At 37.8% G+C, this 24,690-nt stretch overlaps 1 protein-coding gene and 2 long non-coding RNA genes across 3 annotated transcripts in view; 1 reads left to right on the forward strand and 2 right to left on the reverse strand.

The window, feature by feature from the left end:
• The first annotated feature begins 206 nt into the window (after positions 1-206).
• LOC124282134 lies at positions 207-13,349 on the forward strand. Its single transcript, XR_006900068.1, has 4 exons — positions 207-217; positions 8,848-8,851; positions 12,358-12,362; positions 13,159-13,349. It is a non-coding gene; the product is annotated as an uncharacterized LOC124282134 (long non-coding RNA).
• Positions 581-24,690, reverse strand: part of LOC124282133 — a 70,985-nt gene continuing 46,875 nt past the window's right edge. Inside the window, exons 3-4 of the long non-coding RNA XR_006900067.1 lie at positions 20,167-20,249; positions 581-644 (exon numbers count right to left, since the gene is read on the reverse strand). This is a non-coding gene — a long non-coding RNA (uncharacterized LOC124282133). The remainder of the gene's footprint in view (positions 645-20,166; positions 20,250-24,690) is intronic.
• LOC124282132 (putative nuclease HARBI1) lies at positions 14,015-19,242 on the reverse strand. Its single transcript, XM_046718106.1, has 3 exons — positions 18,084-19,242; positions 17,615-17,721; positions 14,015-14,413 (listed from the first exon to the last, which is right to left on the reverse strand). The coding sequence occupies exons 1-3, from the start codon at positions 18,686-18,688 to the stop codon at positions 14,229-14,231; spliced, it is 897 nt and encodes a 298-aa protein (XP_046574062.1). The 5' UTR covers positions 18,689-19,242; the 3' UTR covers positions 14,015-14,228.

The following is a 24,690-nucleotide window of genomic DNA, read 5'->3' on the forward strand; positions in this document are numbered from 1 at the left end:
CCTCCCTTATCTGCATTTAGTTAATCATGATTATGGGGTGAAACATATGACATTTTCCCATCTTGCATATGTGCAGTTACATTTCATTCACAGACTTTTCATTCACAAAATATCTGATCTGTTGGCAGGCAAAAGGATGTCTGTTGAAAATCTAAACCCACAAAATATATTATAAATTGTGTTACTGACAGACAAAACGGGAAAAAATAGCAATGATGTAATAGAGATTGTATTCTCATAATTATACACAATGATAACTATTGTCTGAATTCAGATGTCACCCTTTGTGACATAGGTGGAATATATCAGAAAAGTGTGTCAAACCATATTTACTCATTTGAACAGTTTTTGAGAAATTTGACAGCCATTGTGTTGCAGACAGGTGGAGGGACTACTGCTGTTCTTACAACCCCACTATATGGAAGGGGATAATAAAATCAAAGTTGCAAATATCAACTCTGCTCTGCAAACTATTCTACATTTTTATTTCTTTACTTAATGCTGCTAAACAAAAAAATATTTTGCAATCAAATGAAAAAGCATGGATTAAGTCATGTGTCCATCAGATACACAAAATGCATACCTGACTGGCTTGTAGTGCTCAACTAGATGATCCCACCTCATGTCTGGCACTGGTACGCGGCCTGTAACGAAATGGAAAAGCAGAATACACTCACTGTAAACACCATTCTGTTTTAATGTGGCTACAAACATAACTCACTGGTGTAAACATAAAGCCAACATTTCTCAAACTTGAAAGGATTTTATGCAGAACTACTGCCCCTCAGAGAACAGAGTCTATGCAAATGATTTGATCTGTGAATGTAACCAGTGTTCATTCTAGCCCTTCTAAACAGTGGACCCATGGCCCATCTGTCCACAAATAGGCAGGCCATTTTGTGGGTAATGTCAAACTGTTGTATTTACTTGTATGAGTTTGCTTACTTTCTCAGCTTTCAATACAGTTTCAATTTGAACAAGAGAAACCAAGTCATGGTCTGTTCAACACATTTATTAAACAGTTAACATCAATGTAAAAGGAATTTGTAAAGATTACAAAATAAGAAACTCTAACTAATACTAAATCTCAATGTTTATTAACAACTCAACTGAACACTTCAACACTGACTGAACAGTTTTTTTTAGTTTAGCTAACACTGTAAATCTGAATTTTCAACCTGAAACAACACAACTGGACACTTCAACAAGGAACAGTGTTTTAATCATTATGATCAGTTGGACAGTGCCTTATACATTTTCATATCATTATGTTTTCGGATATCAAACATATTTGGATGGCAGTGCTTGCTATCGCTATAACAAGACAGGTTGTGTCACTCTAACATTGTAAATACTCTAACGGCTTGTGGTTGAGACAGTCTTTAATAAGCTAGTGACATGTTCTTCAATTGCTCATGCAATGAACACCTGATGTCTCAAGAATACTAACACTAGAATACTTGTAATTTTGTTTCTGAATCCTAAACCTGAACCTGCAATGCACACATCATATATGATTTGCTGCTTGATTGAATGTTTAGATAATAGGCAAAGTTGCTGACACCATGCATTTACAAAAACAAAAAAATCAAAACATGTGGACATTGCTTGTTTGCTAAAATTGAAAGACGCAACAAATTTTACTGAGTGCTTCAGGTTTTTCTCATTAAACCGATTTTTTTGTTTCGCACTCATTCAAAGGACGGACTCAACATAATAACTCATTTTGGCAAGGATTGGTGTATTGTTGGGTGTCTTTTTTGGCAAAGTCCTACTTAGTTTGGAGTCTTGCTTGAGTTGCCAAACGAATAAAGTTCAGTCTAAGTAAAATTAGTCTCAGTATTATTTGTTGCACTGCTATACTGAGTCTAACAAACCCTAGTAGAAGGTCGCGTCAACTAACCTTTGAGCAACCCATGACCATCTATTCAAATGCGAGACAGCCGAACGGATTTAACCAATCAGATAACGGCTACTATTTAGGGTTCGGCGGGATTTACAAAATGGCTTTTGGATTTTCTCTTCCCCGATCGCTGACTCTGATCTCTCAACAAACGAAAATCAGGAAAAAAACCCAGATATTTGACCTGCAGTATATACGTTTAGGGGTTTCAGATGACATGGTTACTATTAGATTATATTTCCACAATATGACTTCCTGGAATATTGACAAAAACGTTATTTTCAGTGACTGTTTACTCGCTGTTGTGAATGATGCATCCTCCATGTGTAACATTCCAAAGCAATCGTGTGGAAAATAGAATTCGGAATTGTTCGGGTTTTCGAGGTTAAAGTTCAAACGGTATGTGCGAATGTTAACTTTCGTGATTTGGTAAGCTGAGTCCTGATTGGTCAATTCAAAAGGTTAGCTAACGCGATCTTTAGGGGTTTGTTAGACTCAGTATAGCAGTGTAACAAATAATACTGAGACTAAGTTTACTTTGACTGAAAAAAACTTGTAATGCATTTCAGATTTAAGAATTCAATAATGCACCAACACGACCCATCCATACAATTACAGTACACCGTATAAAATGTTAGTGTGAGAATGATGCAAGGGTGCAGCCTAGAGGGAAGAGGGAGTCAAGACCAACTATTGTGATCATGGCCCACTGGGAAGACAAGTGGCATTCGGTCAAGATGAGGAGTGTGTTGAAGGAGCAAGGCGTGGGGATAGCAAATAATCTTACTAATTACCAGCGTAATGAACTATACCGACATCGTATTGACAATCCCAACATGCGCTTTTACTACAAAGGTAGTAAACTGATGCATATACCCAAGGAGGACACTGTGAGACCACGAAGGAGCCATCACGTAAAGACTCGCCAACTCAGGACGAGCCAGGACAACAAGATCCACCCACCCTGGATGAGTCAGGACGACGAGACTCACCCCCATGGGAAGAGTCAGGGTGATGATGCATTACTGAGTGTGTGGATATTTTGTTCTGGAACATTTCGGGGATTGCAAACAAACAAATAGACAGTGACTTCACAAAGTACCTTAAGTGTTTCGATATCATTGGCATAATAGAAACATGGTGTCACGATTTAGACATAGAAAATAACTTTCATGTTTATAAATATATCTCTGAAGATGCAGATAAAATATCTATTTGTTGGAGACCTTCTGGTGGGATAGCAGTGTTGATTCGCAATCAATATTGTAGATACATGAAATGGTTTAAAATTACACCTAATGCTTTATTTACTGTTTAACCATACTCTGTTTGGGCTAGAATATGATATGCATGTGTTTTTATATTCAACCGGAAGATTCCACATGGGACAAGTTATCTACAGAATGTAGAAATGGAATAATATTGTTTCAAGAGTCACAGCTAGAAATTGTGGCCAGTTTACCAAACGTTTATGTACTCTGTCGTGGAGTTTTTAATGCCAGAACTGGAGCAAATCCCAACTTTGTTGAAGATGATTTATTTGAATTCACAAACAATCATGATAAGTCCTGTTGGGAATTCTTGTTAGACTATGTAATCTTAAACGTTTTTTCCGCCAACAGAGTGATAAACAACTTTGGTAAAAGTTTACTTGATTTATGTTCTGTTCTAATATTCACATAATGAATGGGCAATGTGGGTCTCATTCGCAAACAGGGGAATTTACTTTTATTGGTTATAACCGTGCAAGTGTTGTAGACTATGTTATTTTATCCGCACCTCTATTTAACTATGTCTGTGGACAGCGCTTTTACGTGTCGATACAAGTATCAACTTTATTATAAAGGCTCTTTGTCTCACTGCATCAGATATGAAAAATAGTTAAAGTGACATAAAATATGATGATAAAAATTGGCATGATTATGAATGCGAAAAGCTCAAGGCCGATCATTGTAGAACATTGGACAATTTTCGAAAACGGAAGGATAAACAATCAATAAATAAGTATAATATTCAAGAAATAGATACAATGCTCTTTATAAAAAGAAACGCACTGATTATTACAAATGAAAGCAAGACAATATTGAAAAAAACATCGATAATTCTAAAAAGTTTTGGAATGATATAAAAGGTTAGAATAATAGAAAGATGGGAAAAAATAATATCCCTACCAGCGACTAGTTTGAACATTTTAGAACCTTGTTTGCAATTGATGATGAATGCAATAAGGAGAATGGCAGTCTTAACAACCCATCACATTTTGTTCAAGATCCAAATCATGAACTTATGCAAGAGATTCTTGATTCCCCAATATCAAGAGAAGAAATAATAGATAGCATATATAACCTCAAACATGTACCTACTATATTGGATTAGGTCCCTAACCCTAACCCTAAACCCTCAGCCCTAACCCTAACGTACCTAACCCCTTGAAATAATTCTAATAAATGCATTGACCGAACAGGCACAAACATGACTTACTGCCTTGGCCTGCAAATTCACCGGATCTCGCCCCAATAGAGTATGTTTGGGACGAGATGGATCGACGTCTACGCCGTCTTCCTCATCCGCCAGATAACGTCCTTGACCTTGCAACAGAACTTGAGAGAATCTGGCGTGACATCCCACAAGCCTTCCTTGCACGTTTGATAGGCTCTATGCGTCGTCGATGCACTGCTGTTCTCAATGCCGATGGTGGACATACCCGTTATTGAGCTTGTGACATGGTCGTTTGACCCCTGTCCCGCTTGTGGACTCGTGACGTTATTGTGATTGACTTTTCAATTGAAATTCTCCCGACTTGTTATGGTCTCATGATCCCTCCATTAAAGTTTATATGTACCTTTGACATCGTACTTATCAACTGGGATAATATTTTGACAATGCAGTTTCTTTATGTGGCTAGTATATAAAACTCTTCTGTATTGTACTACTACATATTGTACTATAGGCCTGTGGCCTTTGAGTATTGAATTAAGATTGACTGAACATAAAAATCTGGGTCTGTACTTATACAGAATCTTAGAATTTTCTTAATCTTGGCCTTAGAATTCCTAAAATCGATCTTAGTTAAAAGTTCGCTCATAGAGTTATCTATAAACATTCTCAGACTTACTTTTAGCTAAGTTTTAAGAGTAACTCTCAGAAAAAATGGAGCTAAGGACTTTCAGAACTCTCCTCGGCAAAAAAGATTACAAAATGTCACAAGGGGAAAACCTGTGTTTATTTTTAGCACGAAAAGGCTAAAGTGTGACGTCGCATTTTGCTGTTTGTCCAGTTTACAACAAGAAGATGGTATATTTCCCTTTTGTTTTGTTTTTGTTTTGACTTGTCACAGATGTCAAGCAATGTCTTTGCTTCTGTTGCAGACATTTCCAAGTGTTTTACTATGGTAAGTGCATTATTTATGTTTATTGTTAATCGAACTATCTGTCCAATAAAGCCATTGGTCAAGGTTGCATGCGCTGTAGCCTGTAGGTACTGAATCAATTAATCGATCAGTCAGCTGTCACTGGTGTCAGTGTATGTTATCAGCATCTCTACAACCAGAAAAAAAGTCGAAACAGGAAACCTAATTGAACAAATGACGAAAATTTGTTACTTATCCAACTAGTTGACAGTCATAAGAATGTTTTGGGGAGAAAATGTTCTCAAAAGGTTTCCTCCGAGACAAAAAGGACAACTATCTGTTTCATTTCCCCATGTTATAAGAACTGCCGAGGAATGAGAAAAGAAATGGTACAATGTGTTATCTAAATCAACAAGAGTTACAACGTAAGTGTCATGATAAAAAATAACAGGCATAACTGAAACAAATTATTCATTAAAGAATTTTAGTTATCCTTGCCAAAATTTATTGTTTAGTGGCACACAAAGTACTTAATTTCATTGATTAACATGTTTACCATTCACAGTTGATATTTTTTTTTAAATCAGTCCTATTTTTGTTTCTGGAAGTAATATGATAAACTATATAATATACAAAACGACATAAAGTGGATACTTAGGAAACTCATAACATGATGTTTGAATAACATTGCTGTAAAATCAAATGAAATGTTTGACAATATGAAACAGCAAATAAAATGAACCACTTTGTATGCAGGTACATTTTTATGTAAAGATTGCATGGCCATTTGATTTCTCAAACAATAACTTTCATTCTTTAATAAAACATCTGTATATTATTGACTTTCTCACAATATTTAATCTTAAATCAAATTTCAAAGCTAGAATCACTGATTTATAAATGTTATTGATTATTCAATGCTGTTGGTGTACTTATTTTTCATAGGTGGGAGACCAAGGACAATCTCTCTCTCTCTGCAGTAGCAGATACCATACAGACCATATTGGGAGAAGACAATGTCTCGATCTCTGGTATAGGTGATGGCTTGGACACTTCATTTCTTCGTTTATTGACATGACTAGGTAGGTGGTGCACACTAAATACAGTCAGTATAATTGGGGGATAACTGTACTGTGTTTGACGAATTGGGGACGTATACCGGTGGTTATATAGCCGCAACGATACATTTGCAGCTATATAACCCTCGGTATCGTCCCAAATTGGCCAAACACAGTACAGTTATCCCCATTCTAATTCAACTTCGCTTTATCGCGGTTTTCTCGAGAAAGAAATTCATTATTTAAACCAGATCAAAGTTCCTCTAGGTCAAAGGTTAATCATATCACTCCTTGAACTTACACCAACGCCAGAAAAAGTAGTTCCCTTTTCAAACTTCAACACGTTTATCATGTGCACACTGACTAAATCTGACAATGATGAATAAATCAAAGTGTTACAGCTAAAAATGGACAGAATTATCATGAAACTGCCCTCTAGTTATCAGAAATGGACGGGCGGCTGCAAATGATAATGGCCCGCTGATTCCTCACCTACGGGTCATTATCAGTTCTGTTGTCAAGTGACATCACAGCAGGTGACGTCACGCTCCATAATGACGTCATAAATCTTGTTTCATGATCCAACAGTTTTGGGTCAACAGCCTGTTGCGAGTAAGTTGTTTGAACTTACAATTAAATCATAGATACTCTTTTGTCTTACTGAACACAAATTCCATTCATTTTAGCGGGATAGGGGAGTTAATTGACGTAGGGCTTCTGCAAAAGACAATGCCCTGAAAAATAGCGTTACCCCAATAGTGTAGGGATACATTCAAAGGTTTTGGTGAATCGGTTTACAAATTGCGACCGTATATATATGTTGATTATACGGTCGGAAATATATAGCATTGACCAATCAGAAAGACACATTAATGGAAGATACAGTGAATGATTTCTTATCCCTACACGACGACCAGTGTATGAACTGTGAAGATGGAACACCGCATTGTCTTAACTCATTAAGCCCGAGAGCCCCATCACTACTCAACACCTGGAAGCCCTCCTGATTGCCCACTCTCTGTGCCGAGACTAATTAGTGCTAGTCACACCTGATTTCCCTGGCAGGTTTCGGGGATCACAGGAAACTGTCTAGTCATACAAACAAGTCCTGATTGTTTAATTGTGTCGTAAAGATAAATGTTGAAAGAAATCAGGTGTGAATACATGTCGTGTATTGCAAGCTTTATGTAATTTTATTGCAAAATTCTCTTGTAGACCTTTTGTCGGCTTGTACATTTATATTTTATCACAATATGCATACACATGTATTCTTTGAATGTAACATATGAGACACACGTTAACAAATTCTCTCTCTTATATCATTGTGTGAGGAACATCTATGACAATGACATACTGTAAAGAAGAATTTACTTTCATACTTTATAATCTTCGACGAAAATAGCGGTTTTGCCGATACATTTCTAGTGTTTACGAATTATTTTAATGAAAGTACTATAACACTAGTCTGTGACTAGCACAAAGCACATTCAGAGCATTGCACTTTATTTCATACAGATTTAATGCAGAAAACATATGTGACCATACAAACATACATATACAAAATGTATACTACATATTCCTTGCATAGACATAAAACAAAGAGTCACGTGATAGGGCGTCATCAAATTTCCCGAATAGAACGTTCGGTATCTCAACTGTTCAATGGAGTGGCTGATCATATGTTATCTGCGACCAATCGTATCATGAGATACCTGTCACAGAGGAAAGGACAGGTGATGATGGTGAAAATTTCTGAAGAGCACATTTGGTCACTCAGCAGCTTGGATAGAGATTGGTTATTGGCTATATCCTTGACCAGTCGATATGCTGGGTTTCGGCTTTATCAACTCAAGCTATCATGTAACAGTTTGTGTCTTGTAAACATACACACTGGTATCTCAACTGTTCAGTATAGTGGCTGGTCATATGTTATCTGCGACCAATCATTATCATGAGATACCTGTCACAGAGGAAAGGACAGGTGATGGGGCGTAATGAAATTTCTGAAGAGCACGTTTGGTCACTCAGCAGCTTGGATAGAGATTGGTTATTGGCTATATCCTTGACCAGTCGATATGCTGGGTTTCGGCTTTATCAACTCAAGCTATCATGTAACAGTTTGTGTATTGTAAACATACACACTGGTAACGATGTATGAAATATACACATAACACAAATAGGAGTAGATAGTCACTTTGGCGAGTTTATTTGTCCTCATTTTAGTGTTTTTCGATAAGTAAAACAAAGCGATTGAAATCCAACCACTGAGTAGAGGTAGTATTTATTTTCATATACATTTTATGCACACAACTAGTACATAAAACATAATGGTTTGCTGTACATGTAAATATAATCTTCACCTTGATACGAATGACTATCCAAACTAGAGTACACGCATTACAGAATTCACGAGGTGACACTATACTGAATTATGGTGTCCTCCCATTTGCGAGAACTCCCAGTTGCGAGACACATTAATTAATGGTTCAGTGCACACAGGTGGTGCTTCCCAATCCCTACGATGAAAGTGGGAACAGCCCTGTTGCTGAAGAGTACCCGCAGGAGGCATAGTTCATTAATGAGACACAGAAGACATTGTTCATTGAAGAGCATTTATTGTTTTCAGTAAAGAACAAGTTAAATACTGAAATACTGAAAAAGAATACCATTATATTTACACAGAAGAAATAATTCATTAAATACTTCATTATCATTTTTTATTCACACATTTTGATGATTTGCGTTATTATGATGTTTGTGTGTCATTATAAAACACTTTTTTACATGGGTCCATATTTGGAGATTTTGACACTTTTAATATTTTCAGCAGTTTGCCGACTGCATCAAGATACTGCATGTGATTTTTCGTTCCATCTGCAAGTTGATCTTTGAGTCCATGTAGTCGTTTGTCTATTTCCCTCACAAAACGGAGGCGTTGGACATCTCCTGGAGGATCAGTCACATTCCGAATATAGTCGCCGACTGTGGTGTATTTGCCGTTGCACATTCGTATTGTACATCTCCAATAGGCACAAGTCTGCCGCTGCTTGTTCTTGTAACAACAGTTACAACAGTTATTCCTAGATTTTTCAAGCATGTAAATCTGAGTAGGTAAATTAATTTCTCTTTCAAATGATCACGAAGTTACCTACACAAAGTGTTTATTTTTTAAGGCCATTTACCTGAGTAGGTTAATAACTTTATCTTTTAAGCTACCTCCACAAGATTCAGTTAAATAGCTAATCCCTAATTAGCTGGGGTTAATCCATTCTATCAGATAGGGGAGTAAGGTGTGTTTTCTTTGCTACTTACCTTCTCCACTGTCTCACAACTGGGAGTCTCGCAACTGGGAGTTCTCGCAAATGGGAGTAGACCCTGAATTATTATAGTGTATAAACTTGCAGTTGACACCCCCACCCCCAATATTTATGAAGGTGGGCGTGCCTATATCTTTACTGAATGCAAACGAGGTTCATAAGATTACAGATGTGCATGCATGTATATACAACACAGAGAGGGGCGTGACTCCATAAAGCAAGATGTCCAATGATATAACAGCGCATCTGTATATTTTACACTTGTCACGGGACAAACCTTTCAACAAGGACGTAACTACATATGCATTCTACCGGAGGCTGTTATTTCAAGGTCGAAAGAGGCGTTCAAATATCTCATTACTGTAATCTGCTTGAATGATTATACGCGTATGTGTATCGATACCGTAACTGATATACTATCCAGCTTTTATTGACGATGGATCAATAGAGACTGAGTTGATTGATACACGTGATAATTGCACCGGATTTGATTATTACACAGATCAAATACAAACGTTTTACAGAATGCTCATGTAAATTGCATAGAAAACTGACAATTCAAATCAACATGAAACTTTCAACAGCTTGAACAAAAATGCTTGAAATACCTTTGTATGGCTTACATGTAATAACTTATGATATTACTTCTGTCCATGTGTGACAATGTTTTGAATTACCAACTTACTGTCTTTTGTAACAAACGTAGTAAAAGATTTCATTGTTGTAATAACACTGACATGTATATATGTATTCGATGCAAAGGCGCGACTTATCACTTTATATTCGCTTAGGTAACATTACGAACTTTAGATTATGGAAAACAACTAGTTACAATTCAGTAAACTTCAAATTAGCAAGTTCAATTATGTTTAATCTATTCGAGCTTGGATGTATAATTACTTGTGTTTATACATTATGTTTCAGTATATGAAACATGACAACGTAATGATGCCTAAAAAGTAAATTCAAACTATTCTATTGTGTTTGAATTCTTTGTATGTCCTTGAAATTTCGTATATTGTTTCCTATTTATTAGGTAGTTGAAGGAAATATAATTCTTAGTAACCTCTAAACCATTACATCTAATTCAATCAAGGTGCCTACGAAGTATTTTAGTATCCTTTCCCAAGGCTGACTGAGTTTAGTTTTACGCCGCTTTTAGCAATATTCCAGCAATATCACGGCGGGGGACACCAGAAATGGGCTTAACACATTGTGCCCATGTGGGGAATCGAACCCGGGTCTTCGGCGTGACGTGCCAACGCTTTAACCACTAGGCTACCCCACCGCCCCCCCATTCCCAAGGAAGAGTACCAGGCACTTACCTCTGTAAAAACATCATAATCCCCTTTCTCGCCGACATGCATTCATTTGCTAAACGCTGTACAAGCCTATGATAATGATTAGCAATTGTTATCAAAACACTTTAAATACTTCTTTTGATTGATACTAAAGGTGGGATCTCTCGTAAGAAAAGCTAACATTTGCTCAGTACTGCTAAATTGGTTGAAATAATAGGTACAGTGCGATTTTTAAAAGCACAACACACATGTGCGTCTCTCGCTGAATAAGAGGTGCTTTCTGTTGACGACTGTATGTGGCTCTCGCTGTGAGAAACTGCTAATTACCTGCCCTATAAACACGTCACTCGCTGTGAGGAGCTGATTAATTTGCCCCATATATGCGTCTCTCGGCCTTAATGAGTTAATGCAGCTATACCTTAACTGAGGTAACAAGAACAATTAGTGAAAGCAGAACAAGTCGCCTGGATGTGACGGTATACCTTCAGAAATACTGAGACACTCCTCTGATGTGATATCGCCTGTACTTTTACGACTCTTCAACAAGATTCTTGAATCAGGAAATTTCCCTGACGAGTGGTATCGAGCCATAATATGTCCCCTCCATAAGGGCAGATCACAAAAATGATGTGAATAACTACAGAGGGATTTCACTTTTATCAGTCATTGGGAAAGTTTTCACAAAAATATTAAATCAAAGATTACAGCAATGGGCATCTGATAATAGTATTATATATGAAAACCAAGCCGGATTTAGAAAGGGATACACAACGGTGGACAACATGTTCACTTTGCATGAAATGATCAGAAAGTATCTCCCAAAATTGGGTGGCCGTTTCTATTGCTTTTTCCTAGACTTTTCGAAAGCCTTCGACAACGTAAATCATTCACATCTTTGGTATCAACTCATTAATTATAACATGCATGGCAATATTCTGACAGTCCTGCAAAATATGTATTCCAAATTAAAGTCATGTGTCAGAACTTCCAATGGTTTATTAGAATTCTTCCAGTGTTTTCAAGGAACAAGACAGGGATGTATGTTAAGCCCGCTACTTTATATATCAATGAACTTACAACAGAAATGATGACATCAGATTGTAAAGGTATTTATATTTCGGAAGATGCTCCAAATGTGTGTTCTCTCTTATATGCGGATGACGTGGCTAACTCAACAGATACAGTAGGGAGACTACAAAAACATATTGATGTTCTTAGTACCTTTTGCGACAAATGGGGTCTCGCTCTAAACCAAACAAAATAGCAGATTGTAGTTTTTCAAAACGGACGATACCTGCGCAACTACGAAAGGTGGTTTTATAAAGGATCGCAGATTAAGGTCATGCCATACAATAAATACCTCGGACTGATCTTTACACCCAAAGCCTTATTGCCTCGAGCAACAACAACTTTAGATCAACAAGCCGAGAAAGTGTGTCAGGTAATTTACAAACTACATTATATGTGTTGTGGACTGTAGCTGCAAACTTATTGGGCAGAATGGTTTTACCAATCTTGACATACGGAGATGATATCTGGGCTTTTCAACATGTTCAGCGCATTGAAAATGTTCAGCTGAATATTTCAAGAAAATTATATATGTACCTAAAAATGCATGCAATGCTGCTGTTCTTGGAGACTGTAGAAAAAACACTATTTTCATCACACATGTAATGAAGTTGCTCACATACTGGACCAAACTTCTTTTGATGGAAAATCGGCGACTCCCGAAGCAGACCTATATGATGTTATATGGATTGGACAGTGTAAATCGTACATCATGGGCTTCAAAAGTTAAACAGATTTGATTTCAATATGGATTTGGATACACATCGATCATGCAATAGAATGTTCTTTCTATTAGAAATAAAACAACGTATCATCGACATAGGTATTCAACAATGGCAAGCAGACATTAAAAACAAGTCTAAACTATCTTCATATTCTACATGCAAGTCAGTTTTGAATGTCGAACAATATCTAACTCATATCAACTTAAGAATATACAGTCAAGCTTTATCAAGATTTAGATTCGGATGCCACAACTTAAGGATTGAACTTGGACAAAGACTCGGAATAGATGAGGAAAGCAGATTATGTACACATTGTAACCGCTACGGAATAGATGTAGTTGAAAATGAATTCCATTTCTTACTTGTATGCAAAGCCTTTTCAAATCTACAAAAATCATATATTCACCCTGCATACCATGAACATCCTTCTGTTGCAGCATTTTGTAAACCTTATTAATTCCACATGTCCTCAAACACTGCTAAATTTAAGTATGTATGTATTTCTAGCATTTAAACTTTACCCTTCGGTACACCAATAATGTTATTATCATGCATTGTGAATTACTATAGTAATACCTTTGTGAAATTTATTTATCATTTATATATTGAGGTATAGCAAAATGTGTTTGTGCGGTTAATGTACGTCCTATGGGAATGGGGCCTTTGACTTGAATGAATAAAAACAAAAAAAAACACAAATTTCATCCATTTTAGCGGGATAGGGGAGTTAATTGACGTAGGGCTTCTGCAAATGACAATGCCCTGAAAAAATAGCGTTACCCCAATAGTGTAGGGATACATTCAAAGGTTTTGGTGAATCAGTTTTCAAATTGTGACCGTATATGCTGATTATACGGTCGGAAATTTATAGCACTGACCAATCAGAACTCGTGTTACATACTATATAAAGTTGAATTAGAATGCAAAATGAATCAGTTACCGGTAGTATCCTATTACAAGAATATGTACAAGAATAAAATGACAGCCTCAAAGTGACTGTTTAATTGTAATAATTGGATAAATAGACATGGGCTGGAGTGAGTGAGTGACTTTAGTTTTACACCGCTTTTAGCAATATTTCAGCAATATCACGGCGGAGAACACCAGAAATGGGCTGCACACATTGTGCCCATGTGGGGAATCGAACCCGGGTCTTCGGCGTGACGAGCGAACGCTTTAACCATGAGGCTGCCCCACCGCCCTAATGGGCTGGAACACTTTGTAAGCTAATAATTTAAATTATGCATTATGTAATATATTTATCTACAAATGATAATTACTTCAAAACCATTTCACAATCAATATTCATTCCTTTTATCCAGCAATTATGTAATGCTGGAAACATAGAATAAGATTGATAGCTTAAATATATAACAGTAAATGGAAGAATTGATATTGATAATAAGTTTGTCTGTTAGTGAACAAGATATATTTGCACATTTGAAATTGTATGTAAAGTTAATGCCAGATCCACAATCAGTTAATTATCAAATTATATTTTTCAAGTTCACTGGACAATGATGAGCCCTTGCAGGAAAGTGTGGACAGCAGGACATTCCATCATTACTCCCCGTAAGCTGTGCCACCAATACAACCATCGCCACCACCACAACTGGACTATGTGTGGACTATGTGACCAGGAAACAGCAGCTGGAAGTGCAAGTGCTGGAGGCTCAAATGGAATACTACACTCTGAAAACAAAAAAAATCAGAAATGAACATGAACTTCATATGTTGGATGTGAAATTGTATATGCATGCTTGTCTATTGATAGTATTTATTAAACAAACATAAATTCTCCATATGTTGAATGGTTTTTAAAATAAATAATATGTATCACTATATACCCAACAACAGACTTTGTGATTTGTTATTGTGATTTATAAACTACAGTCAAATCCCGATGAGTCGAATGCCGGTGTCTCGAATATTATGCATAACTCGAAGTACCTGTTGGTCCCGACCATTCCCTGTTATAGTTGTCATCATTTGAATACCGGTTACACGAATTCGACTCATAAATACACACGATGACTCGAGTAGAAAATTTGCTCCCATGAGATTCAAACAACAGCAATCTTGTATACATAAGCCGAAGTCAGTCAATGAGAAGTTGATTGGTGTAGCAAACTGATCCAATTAACAAACCAGCACGGCTCACACCTTTCCACCTTTGACGGGCGAGTTCAAAAGGCAGATTAGTGATTTTACGGAAATCATTGTCTGTGCTAATCAGACTGGAACTGATAAGGTGCCCCTATTAGTGATAGGGAAATCATTAGATAAACAAATGCTTAGGCGGAGGAATTAGGACTGGATCATCTTGTTTTCTACCCTCATAGACATACCTATGTCTCGAATACATCGATAAGTCGAATTTATTACTTGGTCCCCAGATATTCGACTCATCGGGATTTGACTGTACATACTTTAGATATATAATCATGGAACAAAACGATCCTCATGATAGATTAAGTGCATTTATATTGTTACTATCAGATAAAAAGAAATTAATGGCTTTTCCATTATCTGCTACTAACTATATTACCTGTGCTAGAAGTGAAGATTGACAACGCTTTAACCACTAGGCTACCCCACCAGCCCCAGGTGGGTTCACGACAGCTTGATTTGGGGGCATATTAACTCCTGGAGTGAGGCCAATGTTTCTCTCCTTGCAGCTGTTGTGCAACATTGCACAGACAAGTACAACCTATGAGTCAAGTAAGAAGAAAATACAAATAAGTCTCACACAAAAGTCTTGCTGACTTATTGAATTGATATGAATCACTGTCAAAATCATGACTTATCATCTCTTTGAGACAACAGGCAGGTGAATGACTGGAATATATAATTATAATTATATAATAGCCAACACTATTAATCCATAACCACCTAGTCTTGCAGTTATTACTGGTACACTGTATTGTCTCTATCCTGCATAGTATATGTATGTGTTTATACAATGTATGGAAACTGAGAGCCAACACTATTATAAGGGTAATGCTATTTTTGAGGGCATTATCATTTGCAGAAGCCCGAGGTCTTCCATTAACTGCCCGACGAAGGAGGGCAGTTGAAAAAGACCGAGGGCTTCTGCAAATGATAATGCCCTCAAAAATAGCATTACCGTTATTATTGCTAAAATACATGGAATTTGTGTTGAAAAGAAAAAGGAAACAATGAAGGAATTTGACTGTAAGTTTACCCAAATCAACTTCTGATGGGGTTGACTGCCCGAATGCAATTACGTCATCGAACAATTCAAGTGACGTCACAAGAGAAAAGTGACGATATTCGACCTTGGCCTTTGACAAAACCATAGCCTGCAACATATCAAACTATGTCAGTGTTCGGTTTTGGTCCATCAACAGTCTTAATAGTGCAAATGTTAAGGTTAGCACCAACAAGAAAGCCAATATTACCGCTATTTAAAGCGGGAATTCGGGTTGCTTTGACTTGTTTGACCCAGAATATCTGCCAGTCGAAAGCCAATTAATGTCGAATGAACCGTAAGCCCACGCACCCACGATGACGTCACTTGACAACAGAACTGATAGTGGCCCGTCATTAAGGTTGAGCGGTCCAATATCATTTGCAGCGGACCGCAAATTTCTGATAATGGGAGGGCCGTTTCATGATAAATCCATGTATTTTAGCTATAATAATCCATAACCACTTAGCCTTGCAGTTATTACTGGTACACTGTATTGTCTCTATCCTGCATAGTGTATGTATGTGTTTATACAATGTATGGAAACTGAGAGCCAACACTATTAATCCATAACCACTTAGCCTTGCAGTTATTACTGGTACACTGTATTGTCTCTATCCTGCATAGTATACATATGTGTTTATACAATGTATGGAAACTGAGTGCCAACGCTATTAATCCATAACCACTTAGCCTTGCAGTTATTACTGGTACACTGTATTGTCTCTATCCTGCATAGTATACGTATGTGTTTATACAATGTATGGAAACTGAGTGCCAACACTATTAATCCATAACCACTTAGCCTTGCAGTTATTACTGGTACACTGTATTGTCTCTGTCCTGCATAGTATACGTATGTGTTTATACAATGTATGGAAACTGAGTGCCAACACTATTAATCCATAACCACTTAGCCTTGCAGTTATTACTGGTACACTGTATTGTCTCTGTCCTGCATAGTATACGTATGTGTTTATACAATGTATGGAAACTGAGTGCCAACACTATTAATCCATAACCACCTAGTCTTGCAGTTATTACTGGTACACTGTATTGTCTCTATCCTGCATAGTATACGTATGTGTTTATACAATGTATGGAAACTGAGTGCCAACGCTATTAATCCATAACCACTTAGCCTTGCAGTTATTACTGGTACACTGTATTGTCTCTATCCTGCATAGTATATGTATGTGTTTATACAATGTATGGAAACTGAGTGCCAACGCTATTAATCCAAAATCACTTAGCCTTGCAGTTATTACTGGTACACTGTATTGTCTCTACCCTGCATAGTAGATGTCTGTATTTATATAAAGTATGGAAACTTTGACCCAATACTATTAACCCAAAGCATTAGCCCTTCAGTTATTACTTGTACACAGTAAGGCTCATCATTTAAAACCAACAATTTATAAATGCATTCTGTTGTCCATATGATATTTATTACAAATTTGCATACCTGTGCCTGCTCTGCAGCTATATTCTCACTCACTTATTATATGATATCACCAAGAAAGTATGCCCAGTCCTCTTTATTGAATATATCTGTCTGTCTGTCTGTCTAATTATAATTATCATACATCACTTAACCCTAATTACATAAATTTATTGTTTAAATTATGTTTAAAGGATGGACTACTATTATTATTTTTTCCAACTTAAAAAATATTTATTACCTTTGATATATTTTGTGGTCTGAGGCGGAATTCCCCATGTAGGACATGGAATCACAGCCAGCTGTCCAATTCCTCTCTCCACCACACACCTTGTAGCCTTGTGACTTCTGTAATGCATAATCAAAATTTTAAGGATTGAGTTTTGGGATATTTCATAATATGTCTACCGGGGTACATGATTTTATGAAATTAAACTGTCATCAATATGCTGGTCAATGAAGCACAGTAATAAATTCAATGTCAGTAACAAATGAGCAGCATTCATCAAAATGATTTTAGATGATATCATCATAATCAACTGTATAAAAATATTGAATTCTACAGCACGTATAAGGAATGTTTAATAACTATAATTAGTTGTCTGTCTCATTTCAAACTATACTCGGAACCGATTTTCCTATCACCCAAGGGAAGCTACACTCGAGTAAAGTAGAGTAATTGTAGTGTCAACAAATTAGGTCTTATTTACCTGTTATATCTTGCCTGTTGGCCAGTTTGCGGTTGGATGAAGGGTGTCAGCAGCCACCTCTGACATGAAGCACGGTCTCCCAACAGGTGACATCCATGACGCATTATTCCCATCTCAAAAAGTACTTGCATACCACTTTCATTCAAGATTCGTGCGTCGTGTGTCACCATTGGCCATTTTGCAACGACATCACATATCCTTTGCTCGGAATCGAATATGAGTTGCACATTGAGTGAGCGAAAGTTTTTTCTGTTTACATATTCAACTTCGTGCTCACTTGGAGCTATTACACAAATGTGGGTGCCATCAATAACTCCAACAACACCAGGAAAGCCAGCGATAGCTCGGAACTGGCCTTGGTGTCTTCTTCGCATGTCCGATCGCTGTGTGGGCATTTTGATGAACCTTCTAATCAGAGCAGGCTGACATAAGGCGCTGATGGTGTCAGGGATGATTTTTCTTATGCTAGGCTGACTGATACTGAAGTCTTCACCATTGCACATTTGCATTTTTCCCGTAGCAAGGTAGCGAAGAGTAATGGCTACCTTGATGTCGGCATCTACCGAGAAATTTCTTTTTGTTGGGGAGGTTAATTCGTTCTGCATGAGATCTGTGATGGAACGAATGCCACCACTGTCTAGACGAATCTTGTGACTAGTTCATCGTCAGTATACGTCGAATATACATCCTTTCTTGGGTGAAAACTCTGAGTCGGCATTGATTGGTGGCCATTTTGTTGAGTGTCTGAGAGAGCTATGTGAGGACTCCTAACTTTTTGGTGACTTTAAGAGTAAAACTAAGAATAAGAGGTTTTATAAATATGACTTAAGAAATTTCTTACAGTTAAGCGTGAAACCTAAATAATTCTTAGAAATTCTAATAGTTAAGAATTCTTAAGCACTCTAAGAATGTTGATGAATACGGCCCCTGATTAGTTACTGCACAATCCAATGATTCATAAGAACATAACACATAAACAACAACCCACATGGACCATTTCACCTGGGTGTAAGTTGCAGGTGATATCAGTGCTTCAGACAGAATTTTTTGAGTGTTGCCAATTTGCACCTTAACTACTAACATGTGTGCCAATGCAGTTGCGACTTTTGCCATTCATGGTGATCATGGTATAGAAGACCTGTGGATTACAGAGGTGGTAATAACCCATTTCCTTTTATATAGTACTAAGACCCCGTCAGTGACAGTATCTATACCTTGATGGCAGTTTTTAGTGTTACAAGCCCCTGTGTTTCTACATTCAAACTGTTGTGATTTAGGAACTGAGAATGTGATATTCCAACCACAAAAATACCTACCCATATGTTTCATGAAAATATTGAAATACGAATAAATACATTCATTTCATAAATTTTGGTCTAGATTTAGTGACATAATAATTATCAAAATTAAAATATTAAATATAAGCAATATGCCCTTATGATATAGCACCTAAATGTATGATTCGCCAATGGCTGTCAATGAGACATTGCTTAATACGCATCTGTTCAGGGGATTTCTTGGTGATAAAATCTAAACTATATCCCAGATGTATTGGTTTTGTTACTATAAAAAAATGTGACATGGCTACGGGAGTGTTGTGAAGAATGCATGACAGGGAAATATAAACAATAAATAATATTTCGAGAGAGCAGTTAATTTTTAGCCCCATTGCTTATCAAGACGTCTGTCTATATTGTAATTTTATGGCCACCTTAGGCATTCTGTGGTTCACAATAATGCTAATTCCCCTGTTAGGATGGTAAGTCTTCAGGTGAAAATACTGACCAATGAATTCTGAATTCAGGAAAAAAACAAACAAGATTTATGAATAACTAACAAATAGTACTGAAATACACATGATTAGATTTCAGTAATGTTTTAGGCATATTTTGACAGAACATTGAAGACATAGACAATGAACAGACAGACAACATTTCATTGTTGATCATAACACATTTCCAGGTTTGTATTCTTTTTGTATTGCAAACCTGATAATACAAAACTGGCCAGTCCAGTTTTGACAGTCTCCTGTCTATTGTGATTTTATTTATATATCCAAACTATAAAAAATGTCTCAACTTACTTTCATTCGGATCTATGGTACAGAAGGGAAAATTCTCTGCTGTAGCTTGACTCTTTGTCAACACGTTGAAAAAGGTGGACTTTCTGTTGATTTGAAACAAAATAACACATGCAGAATTCATTATGAAGACATTTTCAAAAATGTATGTAGATTGACATAAATGGTGTCATTGAAGTGTTTCTCACCTTGATAAATGTCCCTTTAAAGAGTTTAAAACATTAACTAAGACAGCCACTTGAACAGGGTTAAGAATACCAGACTCCCTAAACACTTGGAGATGCTTTTAGTATTGTTGGGAACAGTCTGTAAAAAAGATTTGGTTCCCCCATAGTAAAGTTGGAACCTTTCATTCCAATATTTGTCCCTGTAATAGAACAATTATTTCGTTCCGCACACACAGAATTTATTCTGGGTAAATAGGAACTTTCACACACATCCTAAAGTGTCTAAAAGAGGGTTTTGTTTGTTGGGGTGGTCTTAAAGATTGGGGCGTGGTTTTTTTGGGGGGGAAAGGAAAGGAAGAAAAGATTCAAATCTTGTGGCTATCAAGAAGCAATTATCATGTGTGAAAGTTCCTATAAAAGGACTCAATACAGTATTGTCATCAGTGGCATCATTTGTCTTTTTTTGTGGGAATTGGTTTCATCTCTTGTTATGGCTATACAAAATAGCACTAAATAATGTCTATTTTAAAAAATCCAAATAAACACCATCACAATATTTGATAATATGCATTCACTTAGTGGCATTTAGGTACGACCTAATAGCAAGATAAACCTTAAATTTGTTTAACATCATATAAATCGGTGGTTGTGTAATAGGGCAGCCTAAACTGCCTTAAGGATATGGTTCACCTTTCTTTAAAAATCTGTGCATCTATTTCAAATTATTATTTCAAGGATGTATGTATAATATCTACATGTGGGTGATAAGGGTCCTGATCGAAATCCGGACAATACTGAAGAATTGTTCAAATATAATTGTATTTTAATTTGATCTACAGTTTTGGTAAACGTACAGTGATCAATATGGCACATTCTGATGGTTGCTAATTTCTTGTCACTAGTTATCACAAGCTTCATTGGAGCAGACTTCTCCTTGATCTCGTCCAATACATAGTACAAGAAGCAGTGTTTTCCTCTGCCTCCATAATCGGCCTATTGCACCTCCCTTTGTGTGTGGCAAACGGCCACTCGTTAATTTGATTTTCACCTAGATCTAAAATATGATTCACATGTATTTCGGGCTTGAGAAATCCCAGATGTTGACAGGTTATTTTGTATTCAATAATGATTGGAATAGGTTAGGCCTACAGTATGTGTTCCTGTTCGATGGAATATTTGCCGTATGTGCGGAATTTATATTCGTGTCATCCATTCTCTATTTCACGGCATTTATTCCGAACTGGAACATTTACTACTCGGAACCAAATCATGTTTACACAGTCAACCTTTACAATATGTACATGCAATGATCTGGCTGATCTATTTTTCGCCGAGATTCACCATCACAGACCAAAAACACTGATCACTGAGCTGTGAGAAGCCAAGACAGCATTAGTTTGATATTCTCGATCATTATTGTTTAGTTTGATACTCTTGATAATTATTATTTACTTGTAACTGAAAATTTAATATTCTTTGTGAAAATTTGATCACAAGTAGCACAATTGGTATTCAAATAATAAAATTTTATCAGTTACATCACCAAGACATCAAAATGATTAATAAACATTTAAAAGTACCTTAACTCTGAGCCTCAAATGGAAAGTGCAATTTTTCCTATCGTTTCATAAAATATGATGTCATAAAAAGAAGAACCCTTGTCGCCTACGTTCATCTTCCTGAGTTAAGCATTTCAAAGAAGTAGTATAGGGAATGGGGGTTTTGGACCAAGTCCAACAAAAGCCTCTGCAAAGCCTTATTTTCCAAATATGGCTTTGGTCGGACCCTTGATCCAGCTATCATTACCCCCTACTATAAAAAAGTTTGGGACGTCAGCGGGATGCGAACTCCACATGTTCGCACCACTCAACTACCGGGGACATGGTTGAAGTGTGTCGGTTTAACCGGTCTATCCCAGGATTGCTCCACGTGCCGCTATGCCACGTTTACCTCGATGAAACAGTTTAATGTGAATCGCCTATGATCTCTTTGGTGTTTGTAATAAAGGCTTGCTGGGCTTTTTTCACCCCTTGTTCTATGTACTTTTTTTTCTCCTCCTCACTGATAGCAGACTTACGAGACTTTGAACGAATCTCTTGTTTCATTTTGTTATATTTTGTGAGTTCAGAGAGGATTGAACGAAACTCCTCCTCGGAGATCTTACTGTCAGTGAGTGCCGTGGATATACGCTCACTTACCGTGTTCTGCTTTGCTTCCGCCAGAACCCTGATCTCGTCGTGTTTCAATGCCTTACGATGCAGTCTGCGGGATGCAAACTTAAGCACCAACCCTAACACCCCTTCCACCCCAGCTGTTATTTCAATGCCTTGCACTACGGGTGTAGCCACGATGGTAGCTAACAACCCAACACCTGCCGCCCCTAGCCCCATGCTGGTTGTCATAAGGGCAGTATCAGCCCCGTCCACGATATTGAAAGCTCTATGGTACTTTACATAGTGCTTTACGCGTGTCGCGGTCTTGTTCTAGTTGGCGTTTTACATCACATAACTGTCTCAAGCGGAACCCGTCTACAGTTTCCAGGGTCTTCACTACTTCCTCTACGACTGGGTACAGACCCATCCTATAATATATATTACAAAAGATATTTTAATTGGGTTTCATTTAACCTTCGATTAATGTACTTAAAGCTGATAATACTTAGATTAATTTGCACGTAAAAATGCGGGGTCTTAACTCTACTTCCATTAAGGAGACGAACCCCATCAAGGCTTGCTAAAGGTTCGTTTCCTGATACCTTAATAATACGGCAACGTTGGTCATTACACCTGGCTTCCCAACCTATCATCATATCGTCCATAATGTAAATATAATTACTAGTCGAACTTATATCTCCGAGATAGACGTCTATGATGAATGTGAATTGTCCCACGACAGATATAGTATGCTCGTGGTACTTGAGTAATTTGATCTTTGTCTTCACCTTCCCACTGGAAACTAACATGGTGCCTGTGAGGCCTGGTATTGGTATGACTTGTACCCTAGATTTCGGAACGAACGATCCTATCATTATGCCGGTGTTCTTAATCTCGGAGATATCACCACTTTGTTTCAAGGAGATATAAGGTGCGGTGAGGGTTAAGTTGACTAACCATTCAGGCTCTTTAAAATCTGATAACGACACCCGCCTATACACATTGTCTTTGAAGTGCAGGATGTATAAGGTGTCTTCCTCACCAGGCTGATCGAATCCCTCCGTGTCTCCTAGACCCCCGAGTGTGGGTTTGGGTAGATGATCGGCTATTGCCACCGCCTATACTCGCTATCTTTGAAGTGTAGGACGCATACAAGGCGCCTTTCCCTCACCTGGCTGATCGAATCCCTCCATGTCCCCTAGGTCGCTAAGCCGTAGTGTTGGGGTGATGACTGGCCATTGCTATAATATTATTACGATATAATTTCCAACTGGTTTTTGATAATAGTTCAGGGGAACTTCACCCCATGAAGTGTATGTTGTCGGTAGGAAGATCTTGGTTAGTGATATCGCGGTTTTCCACGCATCACGGTGACACCCTGAAGACTGGTGTTGGAGCCGACACCCACCCGTGACGTAAACTGTGCAAACGCGATACTGGCGCCGCTTTCACCACCTCGAAGTTTTATCCCTCCACGATCTCGACATCACCGTGTGATGATTCCCCTAGATAGACTTTGATGATCAATGTTGAGTTCACTGATAGACTCTCCAGGATGTTGACCACGCCTTCGAATTCAGACACCAACTGCAATACCACGTTTTGTATCCCGGGTTTACCCGAGAGCATGTGGGCTGCCATACTGGCGACTGGGCTGATGACTACGCCACGCCTCTGAGTCGGACGTAGTTTCACGAAAGTAGGGTTCCGCTTGTTCACGACTTTGTTTAGGTGGTTGTCTTTGTTATCCGTGAACATGTAGGGGGAGCCGAGCCTAATATTGAGAAACCAGTCGTCTTTATCGGGTAACAACACCCACTTGTCATCTTCGGTGAAGACGAGCGTATATGGCTTGTTTCGGGCGACGGTAGTGCTCTCAACATCGCCTAAGTCGAACAGTTTGCCCCCGAACGATGGGTATATTATCCATTTATCATCCCCGATGGTGACTAGGGTGTACCGAAAAGTTGACTGTCGCCTTTGTGGTATCTACTATATCACCTAGGGCTCCACCGAGGGGACTTCAACGCCGCTTTGTAAATGTTGTTTTTCAGTTGCAAGGCGCATAATTTACCATCTACTCCGAGCGCCGAATCCGCGTGTGTCCCCGAGGTCGGAGATCCCCATATTGATGCATTTTTCACCCCGGCCCTTGTGCGCTGGTCATTTTATGTGAAGCTGCTAAGCTGAGGTATCCTATATTCACG

The sequence above is a fragment of the Haliotis rubra genome, unplaced genomic scaffold (assembly GCF_003918875.1).
Source record: "Haliotis rubra isolate DU_JTF1 unplaced genomic scaffold, ASM391887v1 Scf293, whole genome shotgun sequence".
Classification (NCBI taxonomy): Eukaryota; Metazoa; Mollusca; class Gastropoda; order Lepetellida; family Haliotidae; genus Haliotis; species Haliotis rubra.